This window comes from Engystomops pustulosus, chromosome 2, assembly GCF_040894005.1.
Source record: "Engystomops pustulosus chromosome 2, aEngPut4.maternal, whole genome shotgun sequence".
NCBI classification, from domain to species: Eukaryota; Metazoa; Chordata; class Amphibia; order Anura; family Leptodactylidae; genus Engystomops; species Engystomops pustulosus.
Window position 1 is genome coordinate 111,246,651 of NC_092412.1, and position 19,545 is coordinate 111,266,195.

Below are 19,545 nucleotides of genomic sequence, written 5' to 3' on the forward strand. Positions count from 1 at the left end.
CTAAGTGTACACAATATTATGCGCAACCTAAGAGCGGAGGTCTTTTTTTGTACACGGGAGTTTATTAACGTCAAAGGATGCGCAATCTAAGACTGAAGGTTCTTATGTAATTTAGTGTAAGATGTATAATGTACACGGGAGATAATCATTGTTAAAGGAATGTAATTGTATTTTATAATTATGTTTGGAAAAAAAAAAACAATAAAAGCTTATTTAAAAAAAAAAAAAAAAAGAATACAACAGTTATAGCTCAACCACTAGCATCACCAAAAGTTTCCATGTCTACCTTTCCAATTTTATTTGCCCATCTCAATACCAATTAGATGAAGTGCATTCAGATCAACTCTTGCAGTTTTCACTTTGGTATGTGACATCTCATACATTAATATAAAATACATACAAATAATGAATTATACTTGCTTCTTATTGGATACTTGAAAATAAATATTTTGTTATACTTTTCTCTACATATATGACAAACTAATGTCCTTCTCTCAATCAGGTACTGGGTTTTATCTATCGGTTCCTGCTAGTGTTGGTCACAAGAGAGCAGTCAGTCGCCTGAGACTCCCACTTCCAAATCTGCACACAAACAGCAAGTTCTGTTTAATTTTTACATATCGTCTTGTTGGAGAAAAGTTTGGAAAACTGCGGTTGTATATGAATGAAAATACCAATCCTGCCTGGGAAGAAAACAGAAGTAAAGATGGATGGAGGATAGCAAAAATTGAAATACCTGAAACACATGGCAGTGCGTCCAGTAAGGTACAGATGGTTCATGAAAATGGGTAATAAGGGGGTAGTATGTAAAGTATAATTTAAACATTTTCTGTCAGCTCCCCCCTTCCTTTATAAGCCACAACCTGGACCATCTAACACTACACTACAAAAGTTAGGGATATGTGGCTTTTTGGCTTAGTTCATGCAGCAGTGATTTATATAAATTATGGCATTTAAGTGGAAGCATCCAAACCTCAAAAATGTATTGAAACAAAAGCCAAAAACAGTGGTGGATATACATCCACAAAAAATGTCAACTTATCACGTGGCATTGATCATCAATCAGAGCTTGACAATGATGTTTCATATTTTTAAATGAATCAACTAAACCAACTACAGTATTCGCATTCTAAAAGGATGGCCCTCAAGTAATTCCTGGGCATGGAGTTACAAACCTCTGCACTGTGGCATAACTGATTTCAAAGTTTTGCCATGTAACTGAGGTTTGGAAATTCAGACTGATATATAGCCCTCTTCTTTACATCTCCAACACCTTTGGTGTCCACAATTTATGCTCAGCATGCATCATCTTTTATCAGTGAATAGCACTGAGACCCACAGGTCCCTCGTCCAGCATAGATGCTCCCTGGTCTATGCAAAACCTGTGTCTTGTGGTGTGGTCCGGGACCCTTGCAGGTCATCTAGCACACAGAACACAATGATGTAAATGGCTTTTAATGTACTGCAGTAACCTTGCCTTGCATGTCCGCAATGATTGTCAACCTGGCGGCACTGGCCCAGTGATGCACAGACGTAGGGACACAGGACCACTGGGGCGTTGAGTAGGCTTATCCTTTTATCCGGAGCTCGATGAGGCTATTACACGCTCCCAAACGCTTCTGCAGAAAATTAGAATATTAATCAAATAACATTTTTACTAACACAGGCTACAACCCAGAAAATATAAACAAAAAAGGACCCGTCGTGATCACTGGATGAAATAAATTACACTGGCCAGCCCGTTACAGACTATCAATGTTAGGCACAATATGAGCAATTATGTGCTACTAAAACTTAACTTTTACTTTGTATCCTCAAATTACCAATTTTTAATCCATGCTACAAAACATAAAGCCAGAATGTCAATAAAGTAAGTATATGCAGTGAAAACTGGACCTATTCCACACTTATATATCCGTATCTCCCACTTAAAATAATAGCAAGGGTAACAGTATCCACTCACATATATGCACAGGATGGCTCAGGGTACATGAGAATGAAAACATCAATGGATTGCTCTCACTGCGTTATGAAGGCATGGGTCCTCATGCCAATCAGGGGTGTTGTAAAAAAATATATAAAAAGGGGTGTTGTAAAAAATATAAAAAACAGTTTAAGGCCTCATTCACACGGCTGCTCAGGGGACGTATATATACGGCGACATATATACGTCGCCTATATGTCCCCCATGGGCCGTCAATGGGTGTGCGGAGCCATACCGCTCCGTAGCCGTGAATAGATAGGACATGGCCTTTTTTTTTCTCAGGATATGGCGCCATGCCCCATATATCCCTATGGAGAGGGGCGGGGGTGAGCTACTTCAATTCCTCCTCCTCTTTCCGGCGCCGACTTGTGCTCGCGGCGGGCAACGTCTGTGTGAATGTAGCCTTAGGATGACACTGACATGGGGAATCTACCTAAAAACATATTCTAGACAGTAGATTTTTTTCAAGTTTACCTATAAAAGTTAGAGTGCACTTTAGGGTCATTGTGAAATTTCATCCACATGCCAAATATCCAAGATTTTGAGAGTAGTATATGTATTATATGGTCCGGTATTGGGGCTTCCAGGATCCCCTGATGAAGGAGGCATATTTAAGAAGTAAACACATGTACCAATAATGTGTTGAATAGCATGAAATACATAAAAGATTAAATAACTAGTTTTATGCCTTATGCCTTTATATCCCTTATCTTGTGCTTACACATCCTGCAGAGCATTACATAGAGAATGATCTCTCGCACTGTTGCTGGTCCCCAGTAGGTCTGACAGACTGTTTTCCCCATCAGATATGTATTCACAGGGGCGATTTCATATGAGTCTAATTAACCTATCAGTACATTGTTGGAGGAAACCAGAGTACAAGGAGGAAACCCACACAAGTACTGAGAGAACATATAAACTGTGGGCAGATGTGGATAATATCAATGTCTTACTAGATTTGAAGTTGCGTCACTGATTTAGAGAAGCATAATGATTCTTCTTGGAAAATGTCTAAAAAAACAAGCAATGAAATGACATAGGGCTAGTATCCATATATTTTGATATTCTTTTTACAAATGCCTCATAGATCAGTACAATAAACCTAGCAGTGGTTTACCTGGCAAAGAAGCAGAACATGCCATTGCAAATTTGATAATTACGGTGGAGCTCATTCCAAAGTCATCATATTCCCAAACACTAAAGCCAATGATACATGACCATGGCCGGATGGTGAAAAATAGGCCATTTGTTACTCAGACCAGCCACTGTGCAGATGATGGGACTCCATGCATCATATGATATATGATGCATGATATATGAAGCAAGGAGGCCCTGTTCTAATCGTGACTGACTCCTTCCATCAAATACCACTATGATGCACTGAATGCCATCCTCTGGCATTCAGTCCTTAGGTCAGTCCATGCTCTGTTTTTATGGATCAACCACAGCCATGTACCTTCAGCCTAAGGTAAGCCTTGTGCTCACCAGGGTTGTACCTGGGCATAGCATATGGTTGGTGCACTGCTCAGAAATCATATTGTGGGCAATACAACCATTCAAATGGATGACCGTAGATTCAAATGTAGCCGTGTCCTATCAGTATTAAAACGGTACAGTACCGGTTCAAGCACAAAACTATATAAACTGTATGTTTGTGTGCAAGGTGCTTTATAGAGTAGTTGTAGTTCTTTGCAATGCAGTTCATATGGAGAAGGAGGACATGTACCATAGGAATAATATTCCACAAAGATATCTTAAAAAAAAAAATATATATATATATATATATATATATATATATATATATATATATATATGTATATAAAATCATCAAAGAAAAATCCCTGTGGCTACCCAAATGTGTCTAGAAAATCACATGACGCAAAAAAATAAACACAAAACCAATATAAAATAAACAAACACGTATATAAATCTACCCAGGGTGGCCACAAATTCTAAAATGAAATACCGACTGTTGCATAACCTCTTTATTACACCAACGTAAGAAACCTACATTTAGGGACTCTCTATAATAGAATAGGTATTGCAATTTGATGTGGAGTTAATTTAGGCCCAATAACACAAATTAATTAGTTTAGGGAATGAGAATACATGAACTATATTGCCGACAAGAAGGTCCTATAACATTAAGATTCAGATTTTAATTCCAAGATAAAATAAGAAAATATTTCAAAAAATTACATTTCTTCTGAGCACCCTACAGAACTAGTATTTTAATAATTTTACTACTGTTCTATTCTTGCAGGTTATATTTGAAGCTGAGCGTGGGAAGGGAAAACATGGTGAAATGGCATTGGACAATGTCTTCCTAGCCTCTGGACCATGCAATGAAGACTAAAAAGAAAACAATCTCAATTAAAGAACAATATCACTTGCATACTGCAAAAATTTATTTTAACTTATGTTTACTATTTTGTATTACTTCTTTTTTGTTTGTATGTCTTTTCCATCCTAATGGGATAACCCATATAAAACTATCTCCCAACCCTTAGAATAGTCTTAAATCAATAGGTTGATGTCTGCAGCTGTAGCAGGCTTTATAGATAATAAGTAATAATGACAGTTTTCAACAATAAGACGTCCCTTCATTTAGTTAGTCCAGCTGCTGAGATCCTAGAGATATAAGCTGTGAAGGGCCTATAAAGCTGACACAACCAGAACTATAAAACATGCAGGTATATTCTGTCACTCATAGCATATATACTCGACTCCAATGTCCCTTTAACAAGTTTAATCTACTTCTAACTTTTATTAAATTAGGTTAGATAATTAAATAATTATATAGACTATAGAGTTGTCATGTTTACATCCAAGAAGATTATGTACAGTATGAACAATATATTGCTTAGAGTGATCATTAAATGTCCTAGGTTAGAAAGTTATTATGCTACATTAGTCATTTACAACTCTCCCGTTTAGCTATTTACAACTCCCCTGCTTAGTTATTTGTATTATTTTTTACACTGTTACATTTTTACCTGTGACTGTAACTATACATCATATTGTTTGTGTTCATTTTATTATTGAAAAGTATTATATATAGCACTTTTATGTGCACTGTGAAAGCCATACTTGATCTAATGCAGCATGTAATGTAGTTAACTTATCTGTGCAGTATTCATAGAATTGTTTCTTCCATTTGTCTATCTGTTAAACCACATAAGAGGTGTACATTTTAGAATGGAAGAACAAACTTATTAAAGGCTTAGGAGATTCTGAAAGTGACCTATGCAGATGCATTACAATAAGCAATAAAGTGCCTTACAACAAAAGAAAAAAATTTTTTACAAATAAAGTTCTGACTGTAGCTGGTTTCCTAAAGATAGGTTTTAGTGCAGCTTTGTCTGGCAAAAGTCCTTAAAGGGGTTTTCCCACCAAAGAAATTTCTCACATTTCATTCCCCTATTGATGGTAACACAATAAACATAATTTTAACCCCTTACTTTACAATTTTACTCATTGATATTGCTGTTTTAGATCCTATCACTCTCTAAGCTGCCCCCAGGGTGTGGGTGGTGCCTCTCTAAGCAGACATAGTTTTATCCATCTATTTCTGTGCCATGGTTAGATTATCAGGGTACAGGTTTATATATACACTTTCATCTGACTTCTGACCTTTACTAGAATCTTACACATAGAAAGAGATGAGACAGATCAGAGATGCATGGGATTACACAGAGGCTGATAGACAGAGTCTGATAGACATTTACTCTGTTACACTGTGAGCTCTGCTATATCTCACAGATATGTGCCTGCCTCCCCCTTCCCCCGGGTCACTTATCTCATTGTAGATTGCAGCCTCTCTCTCTCTGCTCACCTGAAGGAGACAGGTATGAAATGAGAATTACCTGAATTAGAGGATGTGTTATTTTGTTATCCTGAGTACATATAAGAAACTTGATTCATGGGAATACCCCTTTAAGGAAGGGGTCAGCAGGATGTCAGTTCCAAATGCAAACACAACAGGTTTAGGGAAGACCTTCCTTGTGGCCAGGGCTAACAGATATATTCGGAGAGGTTAATGACTCTGGAGGCTCATCAGTCCATTATTAAGTGTTAATATAACCTGAAGTGGCACGGAACAATCATTTGCAACAGGTCAACTCATGACATCTCTATAAATGTAGGACTCCACAATAAGTTTATACAATGCACGTGGAATGGGAGATCTTGTCAGTAACGGCGCTGCGACATCCAAAAGCCACTAGCAAACTGACTTAAAGACAGAGCTTTCTGCCCGCTGTGACCTCTGATGAAGATCCCTGGATGTCGGTATTTTGCTTAAAGGGGTATTCTCATGTGGGAATCTCTCATATACATAAATTTCTTCAATTGGATGTTATTAAAAATATGTACCTTTCAGCGATGATGATGATGCTGCTGTTGCTGCTACGTTAAACAATTTAGAGCTTTTTTGACTCCAGAGCAATAACGTTGGGATGAATAGACGTTTCGGGTGAACACAGCTGAACACAAGTGTAAACGCTCCTTTTTGCAGTCCATATTCACGTAATGACTTTACCAATGCCATGCAGGATACTTTCCTGTCCTTAAGAATATTTTATGCTGGTCTCCAGTTGTGATATTTCTGTGATGTTTCAACACCACTGAGGTCACCACTGTGGCCACTTGTTTCTGGAGCCAAACAGGTAGCCATGGGAGGTGCAGGGGCAGAAGTTGCTACTGGGCCCTAAATTTTAAAGGGATTTAAAGCCTTTTGAACCATATAAGAAAATACCATTTGTATCATTACCTCGAAGCTACAAGTTATGCATCTGGTGCCAAGTAACCAACAAGAAACTAGAAAGCATTTTATAGAGAATTGGTAAAGTATTAGTTATTTTGACAATACAGTATGATTTATTTACAGAAAAAGTCATGGGCTGGGAAAAATGGCTTAAAGGACATCTAACATCAGTTGTACTGAAGCTAGACATGTTCTACTAAGTAGTTCCTGAGTTTGTAATTGCGGCAATATAGAGGTATACATCATCGAAGTTCCTCGAAGCGACTCAATTTTTAATTTATTCACTCCCCTAAATGATACAAGTTCCACCCATCCACAGTGCATAGAGCAGCTGATGTGGGGAGCTGTATAGTACAGGGGAGTGAATTAATTAGAAGATGAGTCGCTCTGAGGTGCTCCAGTGACGTAGCCAGAGCTCCCCAGAATGATCCGCATAATTTTTATAACTCTTTATTACTGCAATCGGGGAGTTATAATAAAAGCAGTCCTAAAGAGAATAGAACTCTTGGTAGATGTCCTTCAAAATGCAAAACTATCATTTTTATTTCATAGTGTGCTAGAAGTCACAATAATTTAATTCAGTAATGATTTATTACACACTGAATAACTTTGAAGACAGGGACCAAAAACATATATAGAAAGTAATAAAGTTCTAAGCTCCCATTTTAGGTCTTGCCAAGGCTGCATACAAGTCAGCAAATTGTGTATAATCAAAAAGACTTAAAGATGTTTGCCCATGAAAGAAACATCTCCAAATGCAATCCCCTAGTTGTGTTTACAAGATTTTTAAACCCCTTACTTTAGAACTTTACTCCGTTTTGTTGCTTTTTTAGCTGCTATCACGCCTTAGGTTAGTCAGTGTAGAATTCCACAGTGTGGGCGGTGACTCTATAATCAGACACTTCATAATATCTCTCTATTTCTTTGTGCTGACAGTGTGGTGAGATTATCAGGGTACAGGTTTATATACAATTAAATTCAGCTTCTGAACATTCTACTAGTATCTGACAGAGAAAAGAGACTCATCAGAGATAAGAAATAATGAGATCTATATTACACATGACATTCTCCCTTCTGCTATCACCGCCATTACATACTGTCAGCTCTACTATATCTCTCCCTTTCTCTCCCCTCAATAAAGATCTTATCTGCCTGTAGCTTGTAGCTTTACTGTTCTCATGATGCTGTTGTTTGCAGGCAGGATGTCAGTGTGTGTGAGAGCTCGTCTTAGAATGCAATGGTGGGGGCTAGAGGCAGAGAGCAGCTCAGCGCAGCATCAGACGAAACCAAAATTGTGTACACCAGGACTGATAGATACAGGTTGTAATTATATCTGTGAAATGCTGTATTTTGGTTAATAACATTGGATAAGAGAATGTGTTATTTTGTAATCCTGACTATATTTAAGAATCTTGTCTTTGTGGGAATACCCCTTTAAAGCACATTTCAAATATGCTCTTTAATAAACCACAATACAGCCTTCAGTATAAAATATCTTACTATACATTTGCATGTGTAATTGCAAAAAATAGAGAGCATGACAAAGTGAGCGCATAGTTGCACAGCAGAAATAGCATAAAATTTGTTTCCATAGAAAATCAAAATCATACATTACTGTGTAAACAAATGTCTCAAATGAACTGAGTATGTGTGGGAGCATGATGCAATGATATGGGCAATGTATCTGTTTTGGTAATTTTTAAATTAAAATAATTTTGTTTAAACAACATGGGTATGATTTCAATAATTATAAGTTGCAGAAGTGAAGACAAATCATAACATTCTAGAATGTTTCGGGGCACATTTTGATGAACGGAAAACGCAGCCAGATGGCGAACACATAAAGAGCAACAAACAACTAATACAGTGTTTGCATATTTTGATGTAGGCCAGATGTCTGAATTAGGTGGAATAAGAAATGCCTACTGTGCTAGTGCCAATCCACTAACCTTCAGTAGCTCATTGGTTGTCCAAAACTTTCAACATGTGAGACTTGATATGTTAGGAAGGACCTGTCAAAGTCTAGGCTAACTCCTAATTTTTCCCCTCCAACTAACACAGGGAAGGTCTGCCAGATACCGGTACATTCCCTAATGTAAAATTTGGAAATGTTCCTGTTGTATTTGAATGTCTTCCCATTTTAGAACTACAGTACATTTTTTCAATTGAACCAATGGTTTGTTCACTTATCAAAAAGCAGCACACATGAGAAGTAGACTACCACTTGGGACTACACCATAATGCAGCATGTGTTGCAGCGTGCCTCTGTTCTTTAATCACATTAATAAGAGGACAGTTCTTTATAGGAAAACTACATCTGCCTTATGTTATGACTATAAAAGGGGAAAGCATCATCAAACTTATGGTCCTAGAAAAAAGTTAGTTTAAAAGTTACACATTCTTTTTTCCGAATAATATTATCTTGGGTACAGACTGTGAAGAAGATCTCATTCTCACAGTTGCTGCAGCTGTGTTTAGTGATATGACATATGAGAGAAAACACACATAAACAACAACAGACACCATTATCTAGGACTACAATCATCTGGAGATGTGATGGAAGCCAGAAGAAGAAACATGTTTTACATCATGTTTTCTCTACAACATTTGGTAACAAATGGAAAGTGGGTTCTACTTATATTTCTAGAGGTACTAACGCCCACTCTGGCAGCAACAGAATTGCTTAAAGGGAACCTGTAACCAAGAGACCCATTTTTAGCACTCCCCCAGTCCTCCTAGAGCAGGGGTCGGGAACCTATGGCTCGCGAGCCAGATGTGGCTCTTTTGATGGCCGCATCTGGCTCGCGGCCAGGGCCGCATCCATAGATCGCGTTCAAAAAATGTACTCATTTAAAAAAGCCCCGAGTGTATAAATGAGCTTGTGGCTTCTCTCCTTCCTCAGTCCTGGCAGACACTTACGCCCGAAGGATGGTCATGTGACCGGAGCCGTTGTTGCTCCGTTCACATGACCACGAGGTCTGCCGGGATTGAGCCTCGCGCTGCTGGAGCTGTCCCTCACCCTCTTCTGCAGCAGCAGCCGACTGTGTGAGGAGGGGGGAGGGGCTGAAGCTCATTTCTGCCGGGATCCAGCTCAGAGAGCAGACACTGAGCTTCCTATGCAGCCTCTGTACAGACCCCTGCACTGATATCCTGGGGGATTTGGGATCTATTCAGAAGATGTAAGTGTGTAGAAGTAACTGTCAGTGTGTATTGTACTGTGTGTTTATGTGTGCAGTGTCAGTGTGTGACATGTATTGTACTGTGTGTTTATGTGTGCAGTGTGGTGTGTGACATGTATTGTACTGTGTGTGTGTGCAGTGTCAGTGTGTGACATGTATTGTACTGTGTGTGTGTGTGCAGTGTGGTGTGTGACATGTATTGTACTGTGTGTGTGTGCAGTGTCAGTGTGTGACATGTATTGTACTGTGTGTGTGTGTGCAGTGTCAGTGTGTGACATGTATTGTACTGTGTGTGTGTGTGCAGTGTCAGTGTGTGACATGTATTGTACTGTGTGTGTGTGCAGTGTCAGTGTGCGACATGTATTGTACTGTGTGTGTGTGTGCAGTGTCAGTGTGTGACATGTATTGTACTGTGTGTGTGTGTGCAGTGTCATTGTGTGACATGTATTGTACTGTGTGTGTGTGTGCAGTGTCTGTGTGACATGTATTGTACTGTGTGTGTGTGCAGTGTCAGTGTGTGACATGTATTGTACTGTGTGTGTGTGCAGTGCCAGTGTGTGACATGTATTGTGCAGTGTGGTGTGTGACATGTATTGTACTGTGTGTGCAGTGTCAGTGTGTGACATGTATTGTACTGTGTGTGTGTGCAGTGTCAGTGTGTGGCATGTATTGTACTGTGTGTGTGTGTGCAGTGTGGTGTGTGACATGTATTGTACTGTGTGTGTGTGCAGTGTGGTGTGTGACATGTATTGTACTGTGTGTGTGTGTGCAGTGTCAGTGTGTGACATGTATTGTACTGTGTGTGTGTGCAGTGTCAGTGTGTGACATGTATTGTACTGTGTGTGTGCAGTGTCATTGTGTGACATGTATTGTACTGTGTGTGTGTGCAGTGTCAGTGTGTGACATGTATTGTACTGTGTGTGTGTGCAGTGTGGTGTGTGACATGTATTGTACTGTGTGTGTGTGTGCAGTGTGGTGTGTGACATGTATTGTACTGTGTGTGTGTGCAGTGTGGTGTGTGACATGTATTGTACTGTGTGTGTGTGTGCAGTGTCAGTGTGTGACATGTATTGTACTGTGTGTGTGCAGTGTCAGTGTGTGACATGTATTGTACTGTGTGTGTGCAGTGTGGTGTGTGACATGTATTGTACTGTGTGTGTGTGTGCAGTGTGGTGTGTGTGACATGTATTGTACTGTGTGTGTGTGTGCAGTGTCAGTGTGTGACATGTATTGTACTGTGTGTGTGTGCAGTGTCAGTGTGTGACATGTATTGTACTGTGTGGTGTGTGACATGTATTGTATTGTACTGTGTGGTGTGTGACATGTATTGTACTGTGTGTGTGTGTGCAGTGTCAGTGTGTGACATGTATTGTACTGTGTGTGTGTGCAGTGTCAGTGTGTGACATGTATTGTACTGTGTGTGTGCAGTGTCAGTGTGTGACATGTATTGTACTGTGTGTGTGCAGTGTCAGTGTGTGACATGTATTGTACTGTGTGTGTGTGCAGTGTGGTGTGTGACATGTATTGTACTGTGTGTGTGTGCAGTGTGGTGTGTGACATGTATTGTGCAGTGTGGTGTGTGACATGTATTGTACTGTGTGTGTGTGTGTGCAGTGTGGTGTGTGACATGTATTGTACTGTGTGTGTGTGCAGTGTCAGTGTGTGACATGTATTGTACTGTGTGTGTGCAGTGTCAGTGTGTGAAATGTATTGTACTGTGTGTGTGCAGTGTGGTGTGTGACATGTATTGTACTGTGTGTGTGTACAGTGTCAGTGTGTGACATGTATTGTACTGTGTGTGTGTGTGCAGTGTGGTGTGTGACATGTATTGTACTGTGTGTGTGTGCAGTGTCAGTGTGTGACATGTATTGTACTGTGTGTGTGTGCAGTGTCAGTGTGTGACATGTATTGTACTGTGTGTGTGTGCAGTGTGGTGTGTGACATGTATTGTGCAGTGTGGTGTGTGACATGTATTATACTGTGTGTGTGTGCAGTGTCAGTGTGTGACATGTATTGTACTGTGTGTGTGTGCAGTGTCAGTGTGTGACATGTATTGTACTGTGTGTGTCTGCAGTGTCAGTGTGTGACATGTATTGTACTGTGTGTGTGTGTGCAGTGTGGTGTGTGACATGTATTGTACTGTGTGTGTGTGCAGTGTGGTGTGTGACATGTATTGTACTGTGTGTGTGCAGTGTCAGTGTGTGACATGTATTGTACTGTGTGTGTGTGCAGTGTCAGTGTGTGACATGTATTGTACTGTGTGTGTGTGCAGTGTCAGTGTGTGACATGTATTGTACTGTGTGTGTGTGTGCAGTGTCAGTGTGTGACATGTATTGTACTGTGTGTGTGTGTGCAGTGTCAGTGTGTGGCATGTATTGTACTGTGTGTGTGTGCAGTATGGTGTGTGACATGTATTGTACTGTGTGTGTGTGCAGTGTGGTGTGTGACATGTATTGTGCAGTGTGGTGTGTGACATGTATTGTACTGTGTGTGTTTGCAGTGTCAGTGTGTGACATGTATTGTACTGAGTGTGTGTGCAGTGTGGTGTGTGACATGTATTGTACTGTGTGTGTGCAGTGTCAGTGTGCGACATGTATTGTACTGTGTGTGTGCAGTGTCAGTATGTGACATGTATTGTACTGTGTGTGTGTGTGCGGTGTCAGTGTGTGACATGTATTGTACTGTGTGTGTGTGTGCAGTGTCAGTGTGTGACATGTATTGTACTGTGTGTGTGTGTGCAGTGTCAGTGTGTGACATGTATTGTACTGTGTGTGTGTGCAGTGTGGTGTGTGACATGTATTGTACTGTGTGTGTGTGCAGTGTGGTGTGTGACATGTATTGTACTGTGTGTGTGTGCAGTGTGGTGTGTGACATGTATTGTACTGTGTGTGTGTGCAGTGTGGTGTGTGACATGTATTGTACTGTGTGTGTGTGCAGTGTGGTGTGTGACATGTATTGTACTGTGTGTGTGTGCAGTGTGGTGTGTGACATGTATTGTACTGTGTGTGTGTGCAGTGTCAGTGTGTGACATGTATTGTACTGTGTGTTTATGTGTGAAGTGTCAGTGTGTGACATGTATTGTACTGTGTGTGTGTGCAGTGTCAGTGTGTGACATGTATTGTACTGTGTGTGTGTGCAGTGTCAGTGTGTGACATGTATTGTACTGTGTGTGTGTGTGCAGTGTCATTGTGTGACATGTATTGTACTGTGTGTGTGTGTGCAGTGTCAGTGTGTGACATGTATTGTACTGTGTGTGTGTGTGTGTGCAGTGTCAGTGTGTGACATGTATTGTACTGTGTGTGTGTGCAGTGTCAGTGTGTGACATGTATTGTACTGTGTGTGTGTGCAGTGTCAGTGTGTGACATGTATTGTACTGTGTGTGTGTGCAGTGTCAGTGTGTGACATGTATTGTACTGTGTGTGTGTGCAGTGTCAGTGTGTGACATGTATTGTACTGTGTGTGTGTGCAGTGTCAGTGTGTGACATGTATTGTACTGTGTGTGTGTGCAGTGTCAGTGTGTGACATGTATTGTACTGTGTGTGTGTGTGCAGTGTCAGTGTGTGACATGTATTGTACTGTGTGTGTGTGCAGTGTCAGTGTGTGACATGTATTGTACTGTGTGTGTGTGCAGTGTCAGTGTGTGACATGTATTGTACTGTGTGTGTGTGCAGTGTCAGTGTGTGACATGTATTGTACTGTGTGTGTGTGCAGTGTCAGTGTGTGACATGTATTGTACTGTGTGTGTGTGCAGTGTCAGTGTGTGACATGTATTGTACTGTGTGTGTGTGCAGTGTCAGTGTGTGACATGTATTGTACTGTGTGTGTGTGTGCAGTGTCAGTGTGTGACATGTATTGTACTGTGTGTGTGTGCAGTGTCAGTGTGTGACATGTATTGTACTGTGTGTGTGTGCAGTGTCAGTGTGTGACATGTATTGTACTGTGTGTGTGTGTGTGCAGTGTCAGTGTGTGACATGTATTGTACTGTGTGTGTGTGTGTGTGTGCAGTGTCAGTGTGTGACATGTATTGTACTGTGTGTGTGTGTGTGCAGTGTGGTGTGTGACATGTATTGTACTGTGTGTGTGTGCGCAGTGTGGTGTGTGACATGTATTGTACTGTGTGTGTGTGCAGTGTGGTGTGTGACATGTATTGTACTGTGTGTGTGTGTGCGGTGTGACATGTATTGTACTGTGTGTGTGTGCAGTGTGCGGTGTGACATGTATTGTACTGTGTGTGTGTGCGGTGTGACATGTATTGTACTGTGTGTGTGTGCAGTGTGCGGTGTGACATGTATTGTACTGTGTGTTTATGTGTGTGCAGTGTGGTGTGTGACATGTATTGTACTGTGTGTGTGCAGTGTGGTGTGTGACATGTATTGTACTGTGTGTGTGCAGTGTGGTGTGTGACATGTATTGTGCTGTGTGTGTGTGCAGTGTCAGTATGTGACATGTATTGTGCTGTTTGTGTGTGCAGTGTCAGTGTGTGACATGTATTGTGCTGTGTGTGTGTGCAGTGTGGTGTGTGACATGTATTGTACTGTGTGTGCGGTGTGTGTGCGGTGTGACATGTATTGTACTGTGTGTTTATGTGTGTGCGGTGTGTGACATGTATTGTACTGTGTGTTTATGTATGTGCAGTATTAGGCCACATGCACATGTGAATTTTGCAGTGGGGTGATAACATCTGATAACAGTGGGGTGAATGGTACTTCTCTCGCCACTGTCCATCGTAAGTGACTGTGTGGGATGCAAAGATGACAGGTCCTACTCCTGCCGTCTTTGCATGTATGAGGAGGTTCTGCAGCAGCTGAGGCTTGTGCGTAACAGTGTTCCTCCCTGCTGTGCTAAGCCACCACTGGACAAAAACAATGGTATTTCCCTGTAAAATACAGTGCCTACAAGTAGTATTCAACCCCCTGCAGATTTAGCAGGTTTGATAAGAAGCAAATAAGTTAGAGCCTTCAAACTTCAAACAAGAGCAGGATTTATTAACAGATGCATAAATCTTACAAACCAAAAAGTTATGTTGCTCAGTTACATTTTAAGAAATTTTAAACATAAAAGTCTGGGTCAATTATTATTCAACCCCTCAAACCACCAGAATTCTATTTGGTTCCCCTAAAGTATTAAGAAGTAGTTCAGGCACAAAGAACAATGAGCTTCACATGTTTGGATTAATAATCTGTTTTTCCAGCCTTTTCTTACTATTTAAGACCCTCCCCAAACTTGTGAACAGCCTCATACATGGTCAACATGGGAAAGACAAAGGAGCATTCCAAGGCCATTAGAGACAAGATCGTGGAGGGTCACAATGCTGGCAAGGGGAACAAAACCCTTTCCAAGGAGCTGGGCCTACCTGTCTCCACTGTTGGGAGCATCATCTGGAAGTGGAAGGCTTATGGAACTACTGTTAGCCTTCCACGGCCTGGACAGCCTTTGAAAGTTTCCTCCCGTGCCGAGGCCAGGGTTGTCCGAAGAGTCAAGGCTAACCCAAGGACAACAAGGAAGGAGCTCCGGGAAGATCTCATGTCAGTGGGGACATTGGTTTCAGTCAATGCCATAAGTGACGTACTGCACCGCAATGGTCTCCGTTCCAGATGAGCACGTAAGGTACCTTTACTTTCAAAGCGTCACGTCAAGGCTCGTTTACAGTTTGCTCATGATCACTTGGAGGACTCTGAGACAGACTGGTTCAAGGTTCTCTGGTCTGATGAGACCAAGATCGAGATCTTTGGTGCCAACCACACACATGACGTTTGGAGACTGGATGGCACTGCATACGACCCCAAGAATACCATCCCTACAGTCAAGCATAGTGGTGGCAGCATCATGCTGTGGGGCTGCTTCTCAGCCAAATGGCCTGGCCATCTGGTCCGCATCCATGGGAAGATGGATAGCACGGCTTACTTGGAGATTTTGGCCAAGAACCTCCGCTCCTCTATCAAGGATCTTAAGATGCGTCGTCATTTCATCTTCCAACAAGACAATGACCCAAAGCACACAGCCAAGAAAACCAAGGCCTGGTTCAAGAGGGAAAAAAATCAAGGTGTTGCAGTGGCCTAGTCAGTCTCCTGACCTTAACCCAATTGAAAACTTGTGGAAGAAGCTCAAGATTAAAGTCCACATGAGACACCCAAAGAACCTAGATAACTTGGAGAAGATCTGCATGGAGGAGTGGGCCAAGATAACTCCAGAGACCTCTGCCGGCCTGATCAGGTCTTATAAAAGACAATTATTAGCTGTAATTGCAAACAAGGGTTATTCCACAAAATATTAAACCTAGGGGTTGAATAATAATTGACCCACACTTTTATGTTTAAAATTTATTAAAATATAACTGAGCAACATAACTTTTTGGTTTGTAAGATTTATGCATCTGTTAATAAATCCTGCTCTTGTTTGAAATTTGAAGGCTCTAACTTATTTGCTTCTTATCAAACCTGCTAAATCTGCAGGGGGTTGAATACTACTTGTAGGCACTGTAAAAAAACTAGATAATTTACATTGGAGCTTGTGATGCTTGACAATTCTTCCAGGACTCTGGCTTCTTCTTTTTAATGGGCATGACTGGATCTGGCTTCTTCCCACCTGATGAGAGATGCAGCTTTCAGGCGTGCGCAGAAGTAGGAAGAGTGCTGGACGAGATGTCATGCATCACAAGCGCGAATGTAAATTATCTATTTTTTATTTTAAAGGGAATTACCATTGTTTTGCTCCAGTTGTGGCTTAGTACAGGAGGGAGGAACACTCCTTGCTGTACTAATGACTGCTGGAACGATTGTTCTGTCAGTGTCCCTTTAAACATATTGTACGGCTCTCGCAGAATTATATTTTTAAATATTTGGCGCTTATGGCTCTCTCAGCCAAAAAGGTTCCTGACCCCTGCCCTAGAGCATAGCACATACACTGCCAAAGTGTTTTTGTATTAAAAATTGGTTTTACAGAAAAAAAGATATGTTATATTGTACCTTTCATTAGCATCTGCTGTGTGACTAGGCAGTTGCCAATTGGGAGGGGCTGGAAAGGAGCAGTCCCCCCACCCTTGGGAAACAGCTACTCCATGTGACCTTTTCAAATATATGAAAACACCCATCACTTGGGTGTTTCATATATTTGAAAAGGTCACATGTTTCCCAAGGGTGGGGGTAACTGCTCCTTTCCAGCCCCTCCCAATTGGCAACTGCCTAGTCACACAGCAGATGCTAATCAAAGGTACAATATAAAAAAAAAACTATTTTTTATTAAAAAAAACACTTTGGCAGTGTATGTACTATGCTCTGTGGGGACTGGAGGAGTGCTAAAAAAAGGAATTAGTCCTCACCGGTAATTCGATTTCCATAAGTCCACCATGACAGCCCCCTGGAGGTTGCTTCCCCTTGCTCTGTAGGGACAGGAAATTGAGAGTATTAAAAGGCCCTCCCCCAACCTCCCACCAGTGTATACCAAATAACTACAATGGTATAGGCTTCAACTCAATTTTATTTAGCATGTTATATTCACATACAGTATTTACAAGAAGAAACCATCAAAATAACAAGGGAGGGAAATAATAGGGCCGTCATGGTGGACTTATGGAAACCGAATTACCGGTGAGGACTAATTACTTTTTTCCATTTCGTCCCCCATGACGGCCCCCTGGAGACATACCAAATTATCACCAGTTAGGGAGGGACCACAGCTTGTAGGACTTTACGGCCGAAGGCCAGATCTTTTGCCATGGCTATATTTAGTCGGTAATGGTTAACAAAAGTGCAATTCGAGCTTCAAGTGGCTGCTCTGCAAATTTCATCAATGAAGTTAACACATCTAAGACCAAGGAAAGGTCCCACTGGGGGGAAGATTCCGTTATGGTAGGTCTTAAGCGGGTACAGGTCTGAACCCACCTGTGTTCCGCAAGAGCTGTATCAAAATATGCGCTTAAAGCTGACACCTGGACTATCAGGGTACTAGGCCGCAAACCCTTGTCGAATCCCTCCTGTAGGAAATCAAGAACCTGGCAGATATTAGGAGAATCTTGGTCAGGTTGGTCTTTTGACCAAGCACAGAATTTTTTCCATATCTTAAAATAGATAGCATGGGTCACAGGCTTCCTAATATTCCTCAAAGTCTTTATTACCTTAAAGGAGAGTCCTTTTGTGTTCAGGAAGGCACTTTCAGGAACCAGGCTGATAGATTCAGGAACCCTGGGTTCTGGTGTAAGACTGGTCCCTGGTGCAAGAGGTCTGGAATCTTGGGAAGGATGAAAGGAAGGTCTAGAGCCAATTTTTGCAGAAGTGGAAACCAGCTTTTCTTCGGCCAAAAGGGAACTACTAGAATCAGCTTGGCCGGGCTGGACACTAACTTCTGGAGAACTCTGTTGATCAGAGGAACTGGAGGGAATGCATAGAGGAGGTCCTGATCCCAAGACTGGGAGAAGGCATCCAGGCCCCAAAGCAACTTCCTTCGGATTTAGGGAATAGAATTGACTTTCGAATTTGTCCTGGATGTGAAGAGATCAATGGAAGGATTTCCCCATCTGAGGACAATCTCCTGGAAGACTTCGGTGTTCAGACTCCATTTGTAAGGGAGAATAGGTGTTCTGCTGAGGTAGTCTGCTACCCCGTTCTCTGAGCCTCTCAGATGAACTGCTGAAACTGAAAGAACATTTTCTTCTGCCCAAGAAAATATTCTCTGGGATATGTTCTGAAGCTTCCTTGACCTTGTTCCGCCCTGCCTCTTTAAATATGCAACCGTAGTTGTATTGTCGGAGAAGATCTTTAGGTGCTTCCCTTTTAGATCCTTGGTACAGGCTTCCAGGGTTTTTAGGACGGCTTTCAATTCCCTTTCGTTTGAGGATGCACAAAACATTGAATGGGACCAGAGGCCCTGAACATACTTCCCCGGAAGAAGAGCTCCACAACCTGAGGTGCTGGCATCCGTCTGGATCTGGATTATTGGCCAGAGAACCCAGTTCACACCTCTTTGAAGGTGATCGAGATCCTTCCACCAGTCAAAGGATTTTTTTTTACTGTTGAAGGAATCTTTAGCCGTAAGTTCAGGTGACGGTGATCTTTGTCCCATTTTGACAGGATCCAGGACTGTAGAGGTCTTGTATTGTTCTGGCACCAGGCTACACTTTGGACGCAGGAAGTCATGGATCCCAGAAGCCTCATTGCTGCTCATATCGAGATGTATTTCCTCCTCTGGAAGTCTTTGATTTTCAGGAGTAATCTGTCTACTTTTTCCTGCGGAAGATAAGAAGTTTGGGTTAATGAATTTAAGGATACCCCCAAAAACTCTTTTATGGGATTGGGAACAAGATCGGATTTTTTCAAATTTATAATCCAGCCCAACTCCTGAAGAACTTCTTTTGTTTTTCTAGATTGCTTGCCAAGTCTCCCACTATCGTCTAGGTATGGGACCGCTAGGTCTTCTTCGGTTCTCAAGTATTTGACCACTTCTGCCATGACTTTGGTAAAGACTCGGGGAGCTAAAGAAAGACCAAAGGGTAAGGCTGTAAATTGGAAATGAGACTCTTCCCCTGAGGGAGTAACCACTGCAAAACGCAAAAAACTTCTGAGAATCTGCATGAATGGGAATATGCAGTATGCATCTTTGAGATCCAGAGTACACAAAGATGC

The 19,545-nt window shown here is 41.4% G+C and overlaps 1 protein-coding gene across 3 annotated transcripts in view; it reads left to right on the forward strand.

Moving 5' to 3' along the window:
• EGFL6 (EGF like domain multiple 6) overlaps positions 1 to 8,421 on the forward strand; it is a 64,175-nt gene extending 55,754 nt beyond the window's left edge. For all 3 annotated transcript variants that reach the window (XM_072135960.1, XM_072135959.1, XM_072135958.1), the window contains exons 11-12: positions 503 to 765; positions 4,248 to 8,421. In XM_072135960.1, coding sequence (XP_071992061.1) covers positions 503 to 765; positions 4,248 to 4,340 — 356 coding nt within the window. In that variant the 3' untranslated portion in view covers positions 4,341 to 8,421. The remainder of the gene's footprint in view (positions 1 to 502; positions 766 to 4,247) is intronic.
• Positions 8,422 to 19,545: the final 11,124 nt, after the last annotated feature.